This window comes from Papaver somniferum, chromosome 9 (assembly GCF_003573695.1).
Source record: "Papaver somniferum cultivar HN1 chromosome 9, ASM357369v1, whole genome shotgun sequence".
Classification (NCBI taxonomy): Eukaryota; Viridiplantae; Streptophyta; class Magnoliopsida; order Ranunculales; family Papaveraceae; genus Papaver; species Papaver somniferum.
In genome coordinates this window covers 35,574,578-35,591,578 of record NC_039366.1, presented here as the reverse complement: position 1 = coordinate 35,591,578, position 17,001 = coordinate 35,574,578, and the positions used below count along the sequence as shown (strand labels likewise).

General features: G+C 35.1%; 1 protein-coding gene and 1 long non-coding RNA gene across 3 annotated transcripts; one reads left to right on the top strand and one right to left on the bottom strand.

Moving 5' to 3' along the window:
• The first annotated feature begins 8,267 nt into the window (after positions 1-8,267).
• LOC113313575 lies at positions 8,268-11,113 on the top strand. Of its 2 annotated transcripts, none has more exons than XR_003341940.1 (3): positions 8,268-8,574; positions 9,133-9,211; positions 9,635-11,113. It is a non-coding gene; the product is annotated as an uncharacterized LOC113313575 (long non-coding RNA). The 2 variants fall into 2 exon arrangements; XR_003341939.1 differs by having other exon boundaries at positions 8,269-8,574; positions 9,133-9,201.
• A 2,428-nt stretch (positions 11,114-13,541) lies between these two features.
• On the bottom strand, positions 13,542-16,738 carry LOC113309044. The gene is made up of 6 exons (XM_026557475.1): positions 16,556-16,738; positions 15,567-15,761; positions 15,324-15,469; positions 15,076-15,237; positions 14,304-14,386; positions 13,542-14,050 (listed from the first exon to the last, which is right to left on the bottom strand). Exons 2-5 carry the CDS (start codon positions 15,739-15,741, stop codon positions 14,336-14,338), a joined length of 534 nt encoding a protein of 177 aa, XP_026413260.1. The 5' UTR covers positions 15,742-15,761; positions 16,556-16,738; the 3' UTR covers positions 13,542-14,050; positions 14,304-14,335.
• Between the last annotated feature and the right edge of the window lie 263 nt (positions 16,739-17,001).

Sequence of the window (17,001 nt, the reverse complement as noted above, 5' to 3'; positions counted from 1 at the left end):
AAACGTCTATCTTTTTAGCTAGACTATTTAGTTTCTCACAAAAATGAATTAATGTTAATTAATAAACAATTTGAACTTACCAAGTTGAAAATAAAATAAAATGAATTAATTAATGGTCATTAATATATAATATCCATAATTATATTCAACTTATAAATAAGATTAATAAAATATTAAAATATATTCATGCATTCATGCAAAGTCAAATACAAAGATAATTATTTAGTTTCCACAAATACATACATGCACATGCAAATACAATTAATATAATAATAATTAAAATATATCATGCATTCGTACAAAGTCAAATACAAAGATAATTATTTAGTTTCCACAAATACATTCATGCACACACAAATACAATTAAAATAATAATTAAAATATATCCATGTATTCATACAAAGTCAAATATAAGGATAACTATTTAGTTTCCACAAATACATTCATGAACATGCAAATACAATTAAATAATACTAATTAAAATATATTCATGGATTCATGCAAAGTCAAATATAGGGATAACTATTTAGTTTCCACAAACACATTCATGCACGTGCAAATACAATTAAAATAATAATAATTAAAATATATTCATGCATTCATGCAAACTCAAATATAGGAATAACTATTTACACATTCATGCACGTGCAAATATAATTAAAATAATAATAATTAAAATATATTCATGCATTCATGCAAACTCAAATATATGGATAATTATTTAATTTCCACAAATACATTCATGCACATGCAAATACAATTAAAATAATAATCATTAAAATATATTCATGCATTCATGCAAAGTCAAATATAGGGATAACAATTAGTTTCCACAGATAATTCATGCACGTGCAATACAATTAGAATAATAATTATAATTATTTGGTACAAATATCACACTTATTTAAAAATGATGTCATTCAATTGTTTGTTTTAATTCATGTGAAACCAAAACATTAAACTGCATTATTGCCTTTTTTTTTTAATGGGCATGTAACTTTCCATGGGCCTTGAACACGTTATGACCTTAACGAGTTAACGCTACTAACTGGATCATCATAATTTGGCCCTTAACCGGGTTATGATTTTTTTTAGTAAGGTCTTTTCCAGTTGGACCTAACTCGACGCAAAAATGACATTTTGGACTCAGAAGTACTTGAGCATCATTATTGTGCATTTGAGGTGGAAATCATTTCTTTGAAAAAAAAAATAAGGAATATATTCCTTCATACAACTTTATGCTAATGACAACGCACTGTCTAAAAGGTATAGCTACATATTCCCTTGTGTTTCAAAACACATGCACCCCAATTTTTGTGGAAGAACTCTCATAAAGTGATATGAGTCAGATTTTTTTTTCTCCCTCTTCCATTTTTTTTTACTTCATCCATAAACTAATGAACCAGTGTATGTTAAAGTATCAACAAGAGATTCACTGTCTTTAGTAGGCTATTCAACCTAAAGTAAATGGTTGACATTCAAAATGAGATTCTCTTGACCCGTTGAGATGAAGAAATTTCTCAAATTAAGCTAATCGTAGAAAAAATTGGAAATAATAAGAACCTCGAAGTAATGAGGGCTAGACGTACTGACACAAGTGAAGCATGTGAAAAGAGTTGGGAATGAATCTTCTTACCGGTATTGGTACAAGCAATGCAATGTGGGTACCATAGTAGCAACCAATTTCCACTGGAAAGGTCATACTTTAGACATCAACTCGAATGACAAGAAGAACCTTGCCTGGACAATTGACTATTTATTTGAATTAGATCTAATGTATGTGCTTATGGAATGAAAAGTACATCATTCCCTCGAGACATAAATTCTCTATAGCACTTGAGATATATCCGGATGAAAAATATATCATCCTCCATGAAACGTAACATATATTCACTCTACAGTACTTAAGTTGAATCTCACTTTTGTTACTAATAAGGCCACACCACTTATTTAATATTTCAAGACTCAATGTCTAACAGATAGTGTTTTCCCTCCCACCATCTTAAGGAATTTAAACTAGTTGTTGAATTATTTTCTTATATTGTGACTATGAGGGTTGGATCATCGAGTGCAGCATTGATCAAAATTTGTTTTCAAGATAGAACAAAGACGTCACAAAATCTCTACATGTACCGAGAGATAATCACACCTTGTTAAATTCCAAAGAAACCCATGCAAATGGATATCATGTGGAACCTCACAGTGATGAGGATGTAATTGATTGCATATTTTATAACCTTTAATGAATATGGAAGGAAGCATATTCTTAGAGAAATTTATGAGTCGATTTGGTGAAATGTAAATCACTAATATTTGGATATTGAATACATATTGACCCCGGGAATGAAATATTGGGTATTCCCTCATACAGACTTTGGCACAACTATAAAGCTACTTTGGTTGTGACATGATGATCATTTTGAAAGGACTCAGACGTACATCACTTTATTTGATTGAACGAGACAATGGAAAAAATATTTACAAAATGCTAAGTGACGGCATATCTCTCAATAAGTGTTTTCTAAAGTACTAGATGCATAACCCCCCATTCCCATTGTGCTTTTAAGTAATAAAGCATATCACTTATTTTACAAAGTCTTCAGTAAAATAGGACCAAGACCATCCTAAGATGCAAATGGAAAACAATCCATATTAAAGAGAAAATAAGGTGAAATTTAGAAAAATATTTATGTAGAATGCATACCATTAAAGTGACTTATGGCTCTGGTGAATGTTTTGAAATTTTGGACTAGTTATAGTTCCCAAAAAATTTGCGTTTAAATACTCCTAGCACATATGACACAATACAAAGTGCAAAGGCGCACCACCCTTATTAATGCTAGAGAATTTACATCAAAAGGACTTGATGAATATTGCATGTTTAACAGGATCAATATAGAGCATCTTATACCCAATGGTCTCGCAGAGGCTACCATCAAATTTACAACCTTTGGGATCATTGGAGTACTTGGAAGGACGAAGATTTCAAGGAACGTTGAAGATTAGACTATGGAATAGGAGCCACTAAAGTTTATCTTTTTTGTATTCCATATGTATTAATAGTTTTGTCACTAAAATTGACAAAGGGGGAGATTGTTAGAGCATAGCTCGGTCGACCTCGCATGTGTTGCTATCTCAAGCATGTTTGTCAATGTTAGTGATCAAAAGTATAAGTCTTGATTTCTAGCCTACATAGCTAAGTCTCGGACTAGGATAGAAAAGTGTAGTTGAGCTCAAGGACTTCATGGCGATTCATTGTACAACGAAGAAGATCTATACAAGGAACCGTGGAACTTCACAAAAAAAAAGGTATGTGGAGACTTGAACTTATCTAACACTCAAAAGTCTATCTATTCTATCTCCTACTTCTTATGAGACAAAAGTAATATGCTCTATAGACTAGATCATACTGAAAAAGCGAGGGTCTAACAACACCACCCAATATTTCGTTTGGAAATCTGAATAGACAAACTCCAATATACTTTCAAGAGAATCAACTAGACAGTTAGACTCGATCTATCAAAAGTATATCGAAGAGTTTTATATCTCTATCTCTTGATTCAATCCACAATCAGCAAATAGGGGTTTGCGAGCCTGATTGAATATAAGAGGTTTAACTTGAACGGTACCAAAGACCAATGTTCAAGTGTCAATCAATCCATTCAACAACCCTAAGGCCGGATACAAGAACTGATTGATCTTAACGCACAACCTGTGTTATTTCTATTATATAAATAAAATATAATGTGGAAAAGAAATAACATAGACACCAGAATTTTGTTAACGAGGAAACCGGAAATCCATAAAAACCCCGGGACCTAGTCCAGAATAAACACACATTGATAATAAGATGTTATACCAAATTCCTACTACCTATTCGGACTAGATGTAATACCTTCTTCAACACTTGTAGAACTCCTAGCAGAATACCGATTCTCTTTAGGAACTCTTCACACAAATCTTCTAGCAGAACTCAAAGTTCTATTTAGAAGATACACCACAACGATCGATACGATTTGATATTTTGTTTGCACAAAACACCAGTTTGATTTCCCTTTAGATGTGAATCGAGGTTTTGGAAATCTTGTGTTTATTTTGATAAAAATAATTACTATGTAAAAGTAATATCAAAACAAACTTGTAGATTACGGTTTTAACTTACAATCAGTATGCGTACACACAAGGAGTCCGTGAACATGATTTCCGTAAGTAAACTTGGGTGATTCCAAAGATTAATTTCCAAGTTAAGAAAACCCTAATAAATCTACCACAAGAACAACTAGAATAAATCTAGAGATATATTGTTTAAAACTTCTCAAGGATTTTTACGAGATGCCTCAAAAGAAGTTTTTCTTTCTAGTCCCCAATTTCGACTAACAAGTGTTGGTATACGATCGGAAACTGAAATCTATCAAAACCTAAGGTTTGTGATCAACAACTCTTGAATGGTTTTATATCAGAAGAGAAAGCCTTAGAATAGACAAGAGGTGAAAAACCTAGATTACAAGTTGTATGATCAATCACGAAGATTAAATCCAACTTGGCTTTGTGATCCCTAATACAAAGACTTTTATCTCACTCTCGTTCACGAAGAACGGAAGACGTGGAAAACAACCTGCAGAGCATATGCCAATTTTCCAAAGGGATGAAAACGTGTAAACTCGCGAACTTCTTATTTATAATGAACAATAGCTTGGAAGCTAAGGAAATGTATTTTCCTTTTACAAGACTCTCCTAAAAATGGGAGTCTTTCATAAGTTAAAACTCTTGCCAAAATAATTAAATAAATAACTTATTTAGCAAAAATTATATTTATGTGAATAAATCACATTTTAACTTAGGCAGGAATCACAAACACTTTAATATAGTAATCAAAAGTGTTTGGACCAATAGCCAACTTGCCTAGATAAGGAAACATCACCAACTTGACCAAAAATCCCTTTTAGTAACATATTGGGCCCAAGTTCGCGGACCACTCCAAAGCCCATGAAATGTTTCCTACTAATGAACTTAAATAACTCATAACTTTATCGTTATAACTCGGAATTGAGTGATTCTTGGCTCATTGGATTCACAAGCTCATTCACTATAACATGAGATCCTTTATAGGGATAAAGGTTATTATCACCAAAGTCATGAATCAAATAACCTCAAGTATATATACATAAATGTACATTTACCGTCATAGGAATTGTTCCATAGAGTGAGCATTTATCTCGATAGATTAGAAAGGTAGAATTGAACAAGAATCCAAATGAAATCAATCACATACCTTTGTTGATGAAGTACTTGTTGATGTCTTCTTGTAGCATTCAATCTTCAATCTTCATCCTTTAAGGATAGCTTCGATTCAACTTCTTAGACCTAAACTAGTCTGAAACTATCTTTAGTATGCTAAATCAAGAATGAATTTTGGAAACTAAAATTGACAACTAACTTGACATACCAACGCTAGTGGGTTCAACCGAGAAGTGCTCTAACACACACACATTTGACATTTCGAGCTGAGCATTCATTGCTTATCTTTTATCTCGAAATCGTGTGTTGGTAAAGCGTTTCGCTTTGATCAAGTTTATCTTCACCTAGTGATGAAAGTCATGAAAAGTTTCAATCACTTTGAAAATTCCTCTGACGTGAATTGGTCTGTGAATAACGGCTACATAGCGTCCTCTGAGAATGTCTCAATGATTGAAATGAGAGTTTAGGTTACATAACCATGTAGTCCTTGAACCGAAGTTTTCGAACTTTGTTGATCAAGAGAAATCAGGAGGATTATGGAATTGGCTTGCCAAGTCCGCGAACTGTCGGAAGTTCTCGACCGAGAATTTCAGCTGGATTTTCCAAAACTCGTTTGTGTGCTAAGTCCCTGAACTCAGTCCGCGAACTGGCGGAAGTTTCTCTTTCCGAGAATTTCTGTTGAGTTTGGAAAACTCAACTGATTAACTTAAGTCCGCGAACTTGTTTTTGAACTTAAGAGGTTATGATCTAAAGATGTGCTATGAACATGAAACATTAAATTACTAAGGAATGTTTTATGCAAACCGTGGCTATAATGTTCATGAGTCGATTCAATCGAATCGAATCATCTTTGTTTCAATTGTTTATTGTGTAGTTACATAAGATCTCATAGTAATTGAACAACTCTTTAACTAGTTCATTTGAGTCAATTGAACTAGTTATGGTGAAGAAGAACAAGGTTGATATGAAATGCTCATATGGTTAACCTTTTTGGGTTACTATGTTGAACCAACATACACGTACACGTTTGGGCATGGTTTTCACAAACCCAGTAAACGTATACCCAAGTGTGTGTGACAAGCTAAGTTTTCGATCTAACGGTTGAGAAATATTAGCTTGAATCTAAATCAGGTTTTCATCTAACGGTGAATAAGGATTGCTTTGTACCAAAGGAAAAACCCTGATTTGAAGGCTATATAAAGGAGATATCTAGCATTGTGCAAAACTAATCCCCACACGTCTGTGTGCTACTAGTGCGCCCGCTAGAGTCGATCTCCATTAACCTTTGATTTTCTTCTCTAAAATCAGGTTAACGACTTAAATACTTGATTGGGATTGTGAAGCCAGACTGATACTACTTTATCGTAGTTGCGTGATCTGATCTTGCATCTTCTATCGTACGAGTATAATCGATTGATTGGCTTGAGATCGTGAGAGTTCTCCGATAGGCAAGATAAAGAAGTCACAAACATCTTCGTCTCACTGTTTGTGATTCCTCGACAAACCGCCTGTGTAGTCAGGAAGGATTGTAGAGAGGTGATTTATTAATCTAGGTTGTTCTTCGGGAATATAAGACCGGATTATCAATTGGTTCCTGTTCACCTTGATTTTATATCTTAAGACGGAACAAAACCCAGGGTTTATCTGTGGGAGACAGATTTATCCTTTGATAGACTTTTCTGTGTGAGACAAATCTGTTTATTATCAAGTATGTGATTTTGGGTTGCATCAACTCTTGGTTGTGGGTGAGACCATCTAAGGGAATCAAGTACGTAGTATCCTGCTGGGATCAGAGGCGTAGGAGTACAACTGTACCTTGGATCGGTGGGAGACTGATTTGGGTTCAACTATAGTCCTGTCCGAAGTTAGTTTGCAGTAGGCTAGTGTCTGTAGCGGCTTAATACAATGTGTATTCAATTTGGACTAGGTCCCGGTGTTTTTCTGCATTTGCGGTTTGCTCGTTAACAAAATTTCTGGTGTCTGTGTTATTTCATTTTTCGCATTATATTTTATATAATTGAAATAATACAGGTTGTGCGTTCGTGATCATCAATTGGAAATCCAACCTTTGGTTATTGATTGATATTGATTGATCCTTGGACATTGGTCTTTGGTACCGTCCAAGTATTTCTTGTATTTGATAAAGACTCGCTATTGTTTTTAGCTTGAATAAAAATCAAATCAAGAGAGAGATATTAACTCCTTGAGATACTTTTATCTAGATTGAGTCTGACTGTCTAGTTGATTCTCTAGCAAAGTATTTCGGAGTTAGTCCATACAGATTGCTAAGCGAAATATTGGATGGTGTTGTTAGACCCCCGCTTTTTCAAATGAGGCAACATATTTGAGTCCAACTATGTTCTAAGTTTGCTTAATATTGTACTCTTTTTCTTTAGTTCAGGTTTTGTCCCTCTAGGTTTTCCCGAAGAATTTTTAACGAGGCAATTAACTTAGACTCGTGGGTCTTTGAAGATCGTATCGCATGTGATGAACTACATTTAAATACGAGATAACATGTGAAGTGCTACATGTGAAGAGTTGTACCAAGGTTTTGTCCCACTGAGTTTTTCCTTGTCAAAGTTTGAATGAGGCAATTGATTTCGGCACAACTCATCAAGGAGAGAACGACATTGAAGAACTACATTCAAAATACTACATGTGAAGCACTGCCTATGAAGTTCTATTGGACCGCACAAGAGAGAGTGTTGTAGGGCCTGCAGCCCATAGATGTGTTGCCCAACTAGCTATACCTAGGGTTTCCATTACATGTATATAAGGATATTATAGAAATGTAATGTGGCTGATGGATCAATAATAAACTCTCTATCTTTTTTGTGTCATTCTGTGATTTCCACTATAAAAAGGGTGCCTTTTCAACCGTCAACCATTTTGGTGAAGCCTTTCCTAATATTACTAATATACCCTCAAATATCAATTACTTACTCTGTGTATTACTTCCACAATACAAAGGATATTTCTGTCAAATGGATACACAGAGTTTTAACATCGAATCCCCACATACGCAATTCCTTCTACATTTTTACTCTCTTCTTCGTTTCTTCTTGGGCCAAAACCAAACCAGAGAAAAGCTCCGGAGAATTTTTTTTCCCCTCTTCTTCGTTTCCTCTCGAACCCTTGAATATATGTTTTCATTTTCAATTCTCTATATAATTCATCCCCTCCTCAAACAAAAACGAAGCAAAACAAAGAATTAGGGATTCTGATTTTTGATTTTTGATTTTTCCTTTCTCCAATTGGGGATTTTTGGGTCATCCATGAAATCGGTGGAATCAGATGAAGAAGATTACTCCAACAAACTTGCGTGAAACCTCTCAAGTAAGTATCAGAATTCATTATGATTTCTTTTTCATCTTCTGTCATTGAATCAATCACGATTCTGTTGTAAGTGTCTTTGATGTGGGTACGCTCAAATCCCTAGCATAATTGTCAAGTCCTGAGTTATGATGTTGTTAAGTCCTGAATTATGATGTTTGATGTCCTTGCTTCTTCTTTTTTTTTTTACCAATTTGAAACCAAAATTAATTGTAAAATCCATCATAGCTTCTCTTGCTTTCTGTCTTGACGCATGTCTCCATAGAAATTTCATCCAAAACTTCACCAACATTGATCATACACAACGTCCAGAAACTGAACATAGAATTAGACTTAGTTACCCACTATGAGGAGTTGGAAATTCTCTATTTGGAGGCGTTTTAGTATAAGTAAGACTCAACGAATCAAGGTTATAGTATTTAGATCTTCCCATCAGACAAATACAACTAAGTTTATGAGCTTTTGCTGCTATCGGAAATGTCAAACAGATTATTATTTTTCCCTATGGGCATATTTTCTTCAAAACTTGAATTTAATATATTTACTTCTTTTTATGTACAGAGGCGTAATTAGAAAGCGAAACAGAAGAATGGAACTTGGAACTGTGAGAGTTTATGATGCAAGGATTATGTAAGTGACAGTAAGTCGTCTTTGATTTCCTATTATGTAGGATATAATTCAATTTTGCGCTGTAGCTGGAAATATGCTAAACTATAGAGTGTCGTACTCAAACTTCAAGGTGGCCTGAGACCTTTTGACATAAAACAATGTTTATGTGTGTGGCTCACTCCATAAAATGCTGGCTCATTTGTCACAACAAAGAAAAACAAAATTATAAAAAAAAATCAAGCAACTTAGATATGGGTGTGAGGTAGGAAAATCAAATAACTTTAAGAATGATTTACAGTTAACATCTTCACAGGCTAAATTAACATGTCAGAGGTGATAAATAGATGGTTGTTGGCCCAATATAGATAATGACATTTGGTAACTACAGGGAATTGCATCAGGCTTACTCTTTCAGAACTTTCAAAAGTTTTTAACAATGAAACGTTTTGAACAGATTATACATTTTAGGAAGGCCCAATTTCTTTCAGAAGATTCCAGTTTGATTATTGGTAAGTCCACAAGCAACTGAATCCATTACATTGCCTTACCATCAATACATTTTTTTACCGTTTCAATCCTTTTTGCACTTTTAGGCCATTACTTAAGTTCGTATTAGTCGGATACCATGTGGGTATATGCTGCTTATGAAAAACAAATGGGAATTAGCGTTGCACTGGAGACGCCCACAAGTGTGTTATTTTTTCTACACTTAATGTTCGCTGCTTAAGAAGAATGTGTGATTAAGTTTATAGATACTAACTCACTGTAAGAAATGCAGCAATAGGACTGGTTTTTTTCCCTTTAATGTTAGGGAAATGTCACTGACACTTTGAATCGCTTTGCTTCTTTCCTTGAGAATCACCTTTACCAGGGTAGGGGATACAGCAGAACCCACTGCTAAATTACATAGACCAGGTGAGTGGGGATACCGTCAAGGTGCTCAAGGAAAGCGTATGCTGGAATAGTTCCGATGGGGATGGAATATGTGTTAACATTCTAAGGGACCTATAGGTTAATTAGTTTATTGTAGAATGAAATATCCGAATGTCAACATTCGAGCTGAATCATGCTTATACCATCATAGCATTCTTTAATGGTAGGTCAGTTCGTTACGAGTCATTTATTTGTAAGATGGAATACATGTTTACATATGGCTTGAATCAGCTTCAACGTTAGTCGCCAATTTCTCACTGAAATAGATTAAGCGACCAAAGGTAGCAGAAAAAAGTTCATTAGTCGATATCTCGCCTCTCATATAGCAGCGCCTTAGATAAACATTTAATAATTGAGCTGGAGATTTGGAAGTGATATGTTGGGCATGAATGTCAGTTTTGCTTTGGTTCGTAAAGACATCATGTGTGTGTATAAAAACTAATGTGTATTTCCTACTGTGCCTTATAAGTATCAAGTACATAAGTGTTGCAGGACCCTTTGGGAATGTCAAAACACTATTAGCAAGCGACAGGAGCATAGAAGTCTTTGTGGCAATTGAAGACAATGAAGTCTTCAAGCGGCAGGAGCATAGAAGTCTCTCTAGCAATTGAAGACAATGAAGTCTTCATTCTCCGTCGTATCCCTAGAAGCATAGAGCAAGCTCGAGAGTTGGTAGAAACATTAATGGAGCACAATAGAGCACCAGAACCCCGTGGAAGTCATATAATTACACAAGTTTGAAATCAATTGATAATCAGTGAATGATATATGTTGCAGTTTTAGGAGCGGAACGACAGGCGCATCATGCGTGTGAAAGAGAAGCAGATCTTGAAAGGAAAACAATGTCGATGTGAAGTTGTTTTTTTCTTTCCTATTTTTTTCATTTATCGCATGTTCCTGCAGAACGGCGTGGCAAGTGCATCGCACATGCGTCTTTTCTAGTTCACAATAATGTTTTCAGTATCATTCAGAAAAGAATATGAAATGATGTTGAAAATAATCACTTGCTTTACTGGAGACTTCAACGATTTAAACATATCCCTACGACCCTAACAGTTTCATCTGAGCTTTCTGCTCGAGCCACCAGTCTTACTTCCGATTTTGCTAAGGTGTTATTGGACTATCTACACAGAAAAAATTTGACCAATAAAGAATTTGGTGGGAGTTTCAAACTCCGGTAATTGCTATTATCACCAAATAACTTTTACAGTGACATCCCATCCGCAAAACTTCTATCATATTTAAACCCTTAATCCAAATAATCAACAAAATCAATATTCTAATCTTTTCAACAAATGACTATGAATCGACTAAGCTAACTTAATCCAACATTGGCTTGGTGGAGTACTTTTTTCGATGGGATAATTGGACTTTAGCACTCAGGTTGTGTCCAATACTAGGTTTGGTCTAACATTTGTCCAACGTTAGGGCTTGGTACCTGGACTGGACGTTAACTTGGGCTGATTTTGTTACATGATAGCGTGTCTAATTTTTTACTTTTTAAATGTGTAAATACTAATTCAGTTGTGACTTTTGTAACAAAGACCTGTGAAGTCCCTAACGTTTGTTGTTGCAGAGATGATTAGAATTGTGTTCAGTTAGGGTTTTCATTCTTAACTGGGTTTAATTCATTCTGTGAATACATTCATCTAAGCATCAATACCCATGACACCAATTCTCTGCAGCAACACTTCAGTTCCATGGCAATTCATCACCAAACATCTCAGGCACAGAATCATCACAAACCCTAGAAAATAACAACAAACAATCAATTTCTCTACCATCTTGAACTTCTTGTCGATCTGAAACAGCAGCAGTTCATTCTTCTCCTTCTCCAGAAACCCATCAATCCCTAACCATCAAATTCATCTCAATTTCTTCACGCTTGCTATTAAAAGTAAATTCAACACAAACCCATTTCAGCTCCGTCTTCACTGATTCTTCTTCCTAACTCTATCTTTATCTCAATTCAACTATCAGACCCCATAAATAAAAGCCTAACTTCTAACTTGTTTCAAGTTATTACCACAAACCGATTTAACCATTAAGCATCACTAATTCATAATTCGAACCATTCTTCTGATCAACAACAGATTCATCTTCCAATTTCTGCTCAAAACCCCATCTCTTGAATCTTCCATTAGCAAAAAACCCCTAACTTTCTGTTCTTGTTACAAACCAACAGATCCTTAATCTCTCTGTCAAATTGAATCACACCAAACCCTAACTTTAGTTCTTCATCATGTTCATCACTGCAACTTCAATCTCACATCAAAACCTAATCTCAATTGATTCTTCAGTTCACAGCAACACAACATCTTCTTCTTTATACAGATCGAAGCCATCCTTCCTCTTCACCGTGTTCGTCAATTTCAGACAAAGAGGTCTCAAATAACTGCCTCCATTTTTCCTCTCTCAGTTTCATGTGAAATTCAAATAAGAATTGATTTAATAGGGGTCCAATTATGGGCTTGAGTTGGAATTTCGATTAGGATTTAGGGTTTCAATTGCTTCACAATAGAATTGATTCAACAGGGGTTTAATTATGGGTTTGAATAGGAATTTTGGTTGGGATTTTATTAGGGTTTCAATTGGATTTGATGAAGAAAATTAGTGATATATTGTTAGGGTTCTTATTTTCTTCTGGAAATGTTTCAAATGCTACTGTTTGGTTCTGCCCTATTAATGGTGGTCGAACTTGAGAAAAGGGTACACTGCTGACGACGCTATTAACAGCGTTAAATAATCAAATTTTATTTTATTTTTTTAGTAGTTGGTAAACAGAAGTCAAGATTTTAATAGTCAATAAGGGCCAGCGTTCAGTCCAGATACCAAGATCTAACGTTGGACAAAAACCCGAGTAATAAAATATAATTATCCCTTTTTTGATTGATCGGTACAAGAAAATTAGGTACGCCGTGTGGCGTGAAGGACTCAACATTAGGTCTTACGGAAGAGAACCACTACCGAAGTGGATATGTCTTGGTTTTGTTCTCCCTTATGGAGGAACTTTTTGCCATCTCTGCTAATGGGGTTACCATTTTTTGTTGGGGGTCTGCCAAATTTACATAAAACAAAACATTTCCCAGCACTGAATTGGTATACCCCAAGTAAAATGGTACCCCCTATAGCACGAAACAACCAAATCACAGTAGTCGGTGGTTGGTGTTCAAACCCATCCAAGGACTGAGGGTACAAAACTTACAAAACGGACAAAACTTTTCAGGTACCGCAAAATTAAAATTTTCGTGTCACCGGAAAAAACCAAAATTAAAATTTTCAGGTCGCCGGAAAATTCCAAGACTAAGTTATGTTACTTTGCACACTGATAAGAAATCCCCATTGATTTTCCTATAGCTACAATTAACAGCGTCGGACGTTCTACTTTGCAAGAATTCACTAGCAGCATTTTCATTCCAAGCAAATAGTGAACCAACAAGTTTTTAACATGGATAATTAATGAGCATGAAAACAGGGGGTGATCCTCAAACCTCAGTGTACAAGAGTTCTAATTCACACCGGTGTTTAAAGAAGAACATTCCTCTTCCATATTCTTTTCTTTGCAAAATGAAAAATTCATTGATGATCAAGTGGAACGCATAATTAAACTTGAGAATAAAACAAAATTGGGAGACTAACGAACTCAGAAACCCCTCTGCGCCTAGCATGTTTAGCTATGGGCTAATCTATTTTGACGCTTACAAAACCAACTATAACAAGTACTAAATAATGCTAAAAAGGTCTTACTATTCCTCTAAACTGCCAGGGAAGGTATGAGCTTTGGCCATTCACTGCACACACCAAACACTGGTAGTCAGTCTCTAGGATTATTGAACTATATCCAGAGAATTTTCCCAGGTAACTGCACCCAGCATAGCTAAACACTCCAGCTCTTCTGGTCCGTTCATATTCAATGCGATGACTTTCATGTTTTATACTAAAAGAAAACAGAACAAAGTGCAATGTCATAAAGCTGCTGAGACAATAATAAGATCGAGAGTCGAGACTATATAGCAGGTAAAAATCAAATTAGGCCAACAGCAGGACGTACAACGCTACCGTACCATGAAAATTTTGCATAATTTTTTTTTAGGAAAGATGAGTTCTTTCAGAAGAATTCCTCGTGCTATGTTTGAATGTCAAGTGAAATATGTAAGTGCTAGAATCTCATAAAAGGGAAGAATATGAACCTTCTGTATCCTGTTTAACAACCACTCATTGCCTAATTAGACCTAGCAAAATCCATTGCTGTCGAGCCCATCAACTTTTGAATCTGCACAACATTAATAAGATATACTTAACAAATGAAAGGCAGGTGCAATTAGCATTGTTAATCCATCAAATTTTGAACCACACAGCATTAATAATAAGATTATAAAAACAAAGGAAAGATGCAGACATGCAGTTAGCAAACAAACAGAACTACAGTGATATTGGCTTTTGAAACCTGTCACCTACAAATCCCTAACAAGTAGAATCCAGGAATTGTTACTCTGTGATATTTTAACAAGAAACGGAAGCATGAAAGCCTAATCCGAGATTAAATAAGAACTAGTGTTCATCATAGATATTCCATTAGGAGATCATAGCTTTAATACAACACATCCGACAAGGATAGAGTATGATCAGTATCAAATTTGAGTTAGTGAAAGAAAAATGAAATTTGAACGCAATTATACCCAAATAGTAATCTAACTCAATTTTATATGTACATTTCCTAGCCCCACCTGTTCCAATTAAACGAGATCATCCAAAATCTATTGAAATCCACAAAACTAATTGCCGTCTTGATGGTCCATAGGATATAAGAGTATTATGAAACAAATTTAAGCAACACAAGTGTCCAGAAACACACAAGGTAAAACTTGAGAACCCGCCTCTATGGGTTCTGCCTCACCTACAGTATCCGACAAGTCTCATTCTTAAACCCGCAAAAACACAAAGAAATATAAGAAAACGTACCTCGATCATGTTCTGTGGCACTGGTTTCCCTTCTGCCTTTAACCTATCCATCTTCTTTCGTGCTTCCTTAATCCACCTAAACCTCCCCAACACATTCTCTACTTCTCCCAATGTGCAATTACACTCTTTTGCTGCCTCTTTCTTCTGACTTGCTTTTACATTCTACCAAAAAAAATATAGCATATAAATGTTCCATAATTGACCTAAAAGACGAGGTTAAATTGCAAATGTTTTACCAAAATCTCTACCTCTCCAGTATTATCGAAACATCCAAGAACTCGAATTAATGATTCTTGCTTTAATGAATCTGCAAGCGTCTCATCACTAATTCTCCCAACTTCAAATTGCTTACATTGCAATGCTTTTCTAGCACTCATTATCTCATCAGCAAATCCTGAAATTCAGTGGCATTTTTACTCGTGTTAAAAAAAATCAATCTTGCAAAAATCAATTTTTGCAAGAGATTAAGACTTAAAAGAGAGAATGCTTACTAAGTAGGGTGAAAGAATGTGGATTTGCTTGCGTGTTGATAGGATCTTTAGCCATTGCTCTTCTGATCTTATCAGCAAAAGACATCTCAAGGTGTGAGGTTGTAAAGATCGAACGGACTTGGGAGACATTGATGGCATTCTTGTAAACATTGATCAAAGATCGATGAGAAGCCATTGCTGTTTTTCTTCAAATCCCTGGAAATGTGAGCAGATTTTGGGGAGTTAGGGTTTTAATGGAGGAGACCAACACATGTGTGTAATGATAGTTGTAACACCAAAACCTAACTACTCTACAAACTAAAGTTGATAGCTGTTCCATACAAACAAATAAGGCTATAGCCTAGAGTTTTCTGCCTACTCCTCCTTAGAGTATATCTTACAGTTCACATTTCTACTCCCAACCCAGGTTCTCACTCATTTCATTATACACTAGAGTAAACTTGAACAAAAAGGGGTCAATCCTGTCATTTGGCAATTTCATCAATACACAAGTAGAACCCCAAAAACTGAGAAATACAATCTCTAAATGAGAAGCACTGATGTTTTATTTCAACATTTGACACTCAAAAATACAGCACCAAAACCATTAGACAACCTAATATGGGGGAGACGTAATCTCAAACCTAAAACCAGGTAGGCACAAATGAGAAAGTGCCTGCCCATCGTCCAATAAATGGAATTATCAACCAAGGAAGCATTGTAGCAACCCTCCTAGAACACTTCAGAAATGACACCCTCCTTAATTTAACCCTAAAATTCAAAAGAAACCCTTAAATCCCAATAACCTCAAACCTCAACCTCGTTTTTCTTTCGATCCAAATAACAAGTTATCTTCATCAAACCTAAATTCAATAGATTTTGGAACAGACAATTCAAAAAAAAAAAAAAAAAACTAAATGAATCATGGGTTTTTCAAATCAATAAACAAATTCAATGAATACTAATAAATTAGAGAGACGGATTGAATGACTAGATAAACGAATACTTACCAATTTGCTGCCCCAGGGGATATAGATGATAAAAACCAAATTTGGTTAAGTTTTTGAGATTACTGCCTGGAGGGAACAATAGATGGAGAGAAAAAAACCAAGAGCGATTTAGCCTTTAGGGCGCGGGATAGAGAGAGAAAAAAACCCAAGAGGAATTTAACCTTTAAGGGAGTTTTAGTAGAAGTAGAAGACAGTATGTTTAAACTTAAAGAGGGATCATTTGATCCGACATTGCTAATGGGGTGCCATATTCCTGGAAGGGTGCCCAAATCCTGATTTTAGAGTGTTCAACGAACCATATATACAATAAAACTTCCATAGATTAATAGTTTTCTAGTTTTATATCGAAACATATCAAATTTAATTTTAAATTTCTAAAATAAGTACGTGGTGTAAATATATAGAGACTTTATTTTCAATTCAGATTATTTTCTACTTATTTTATG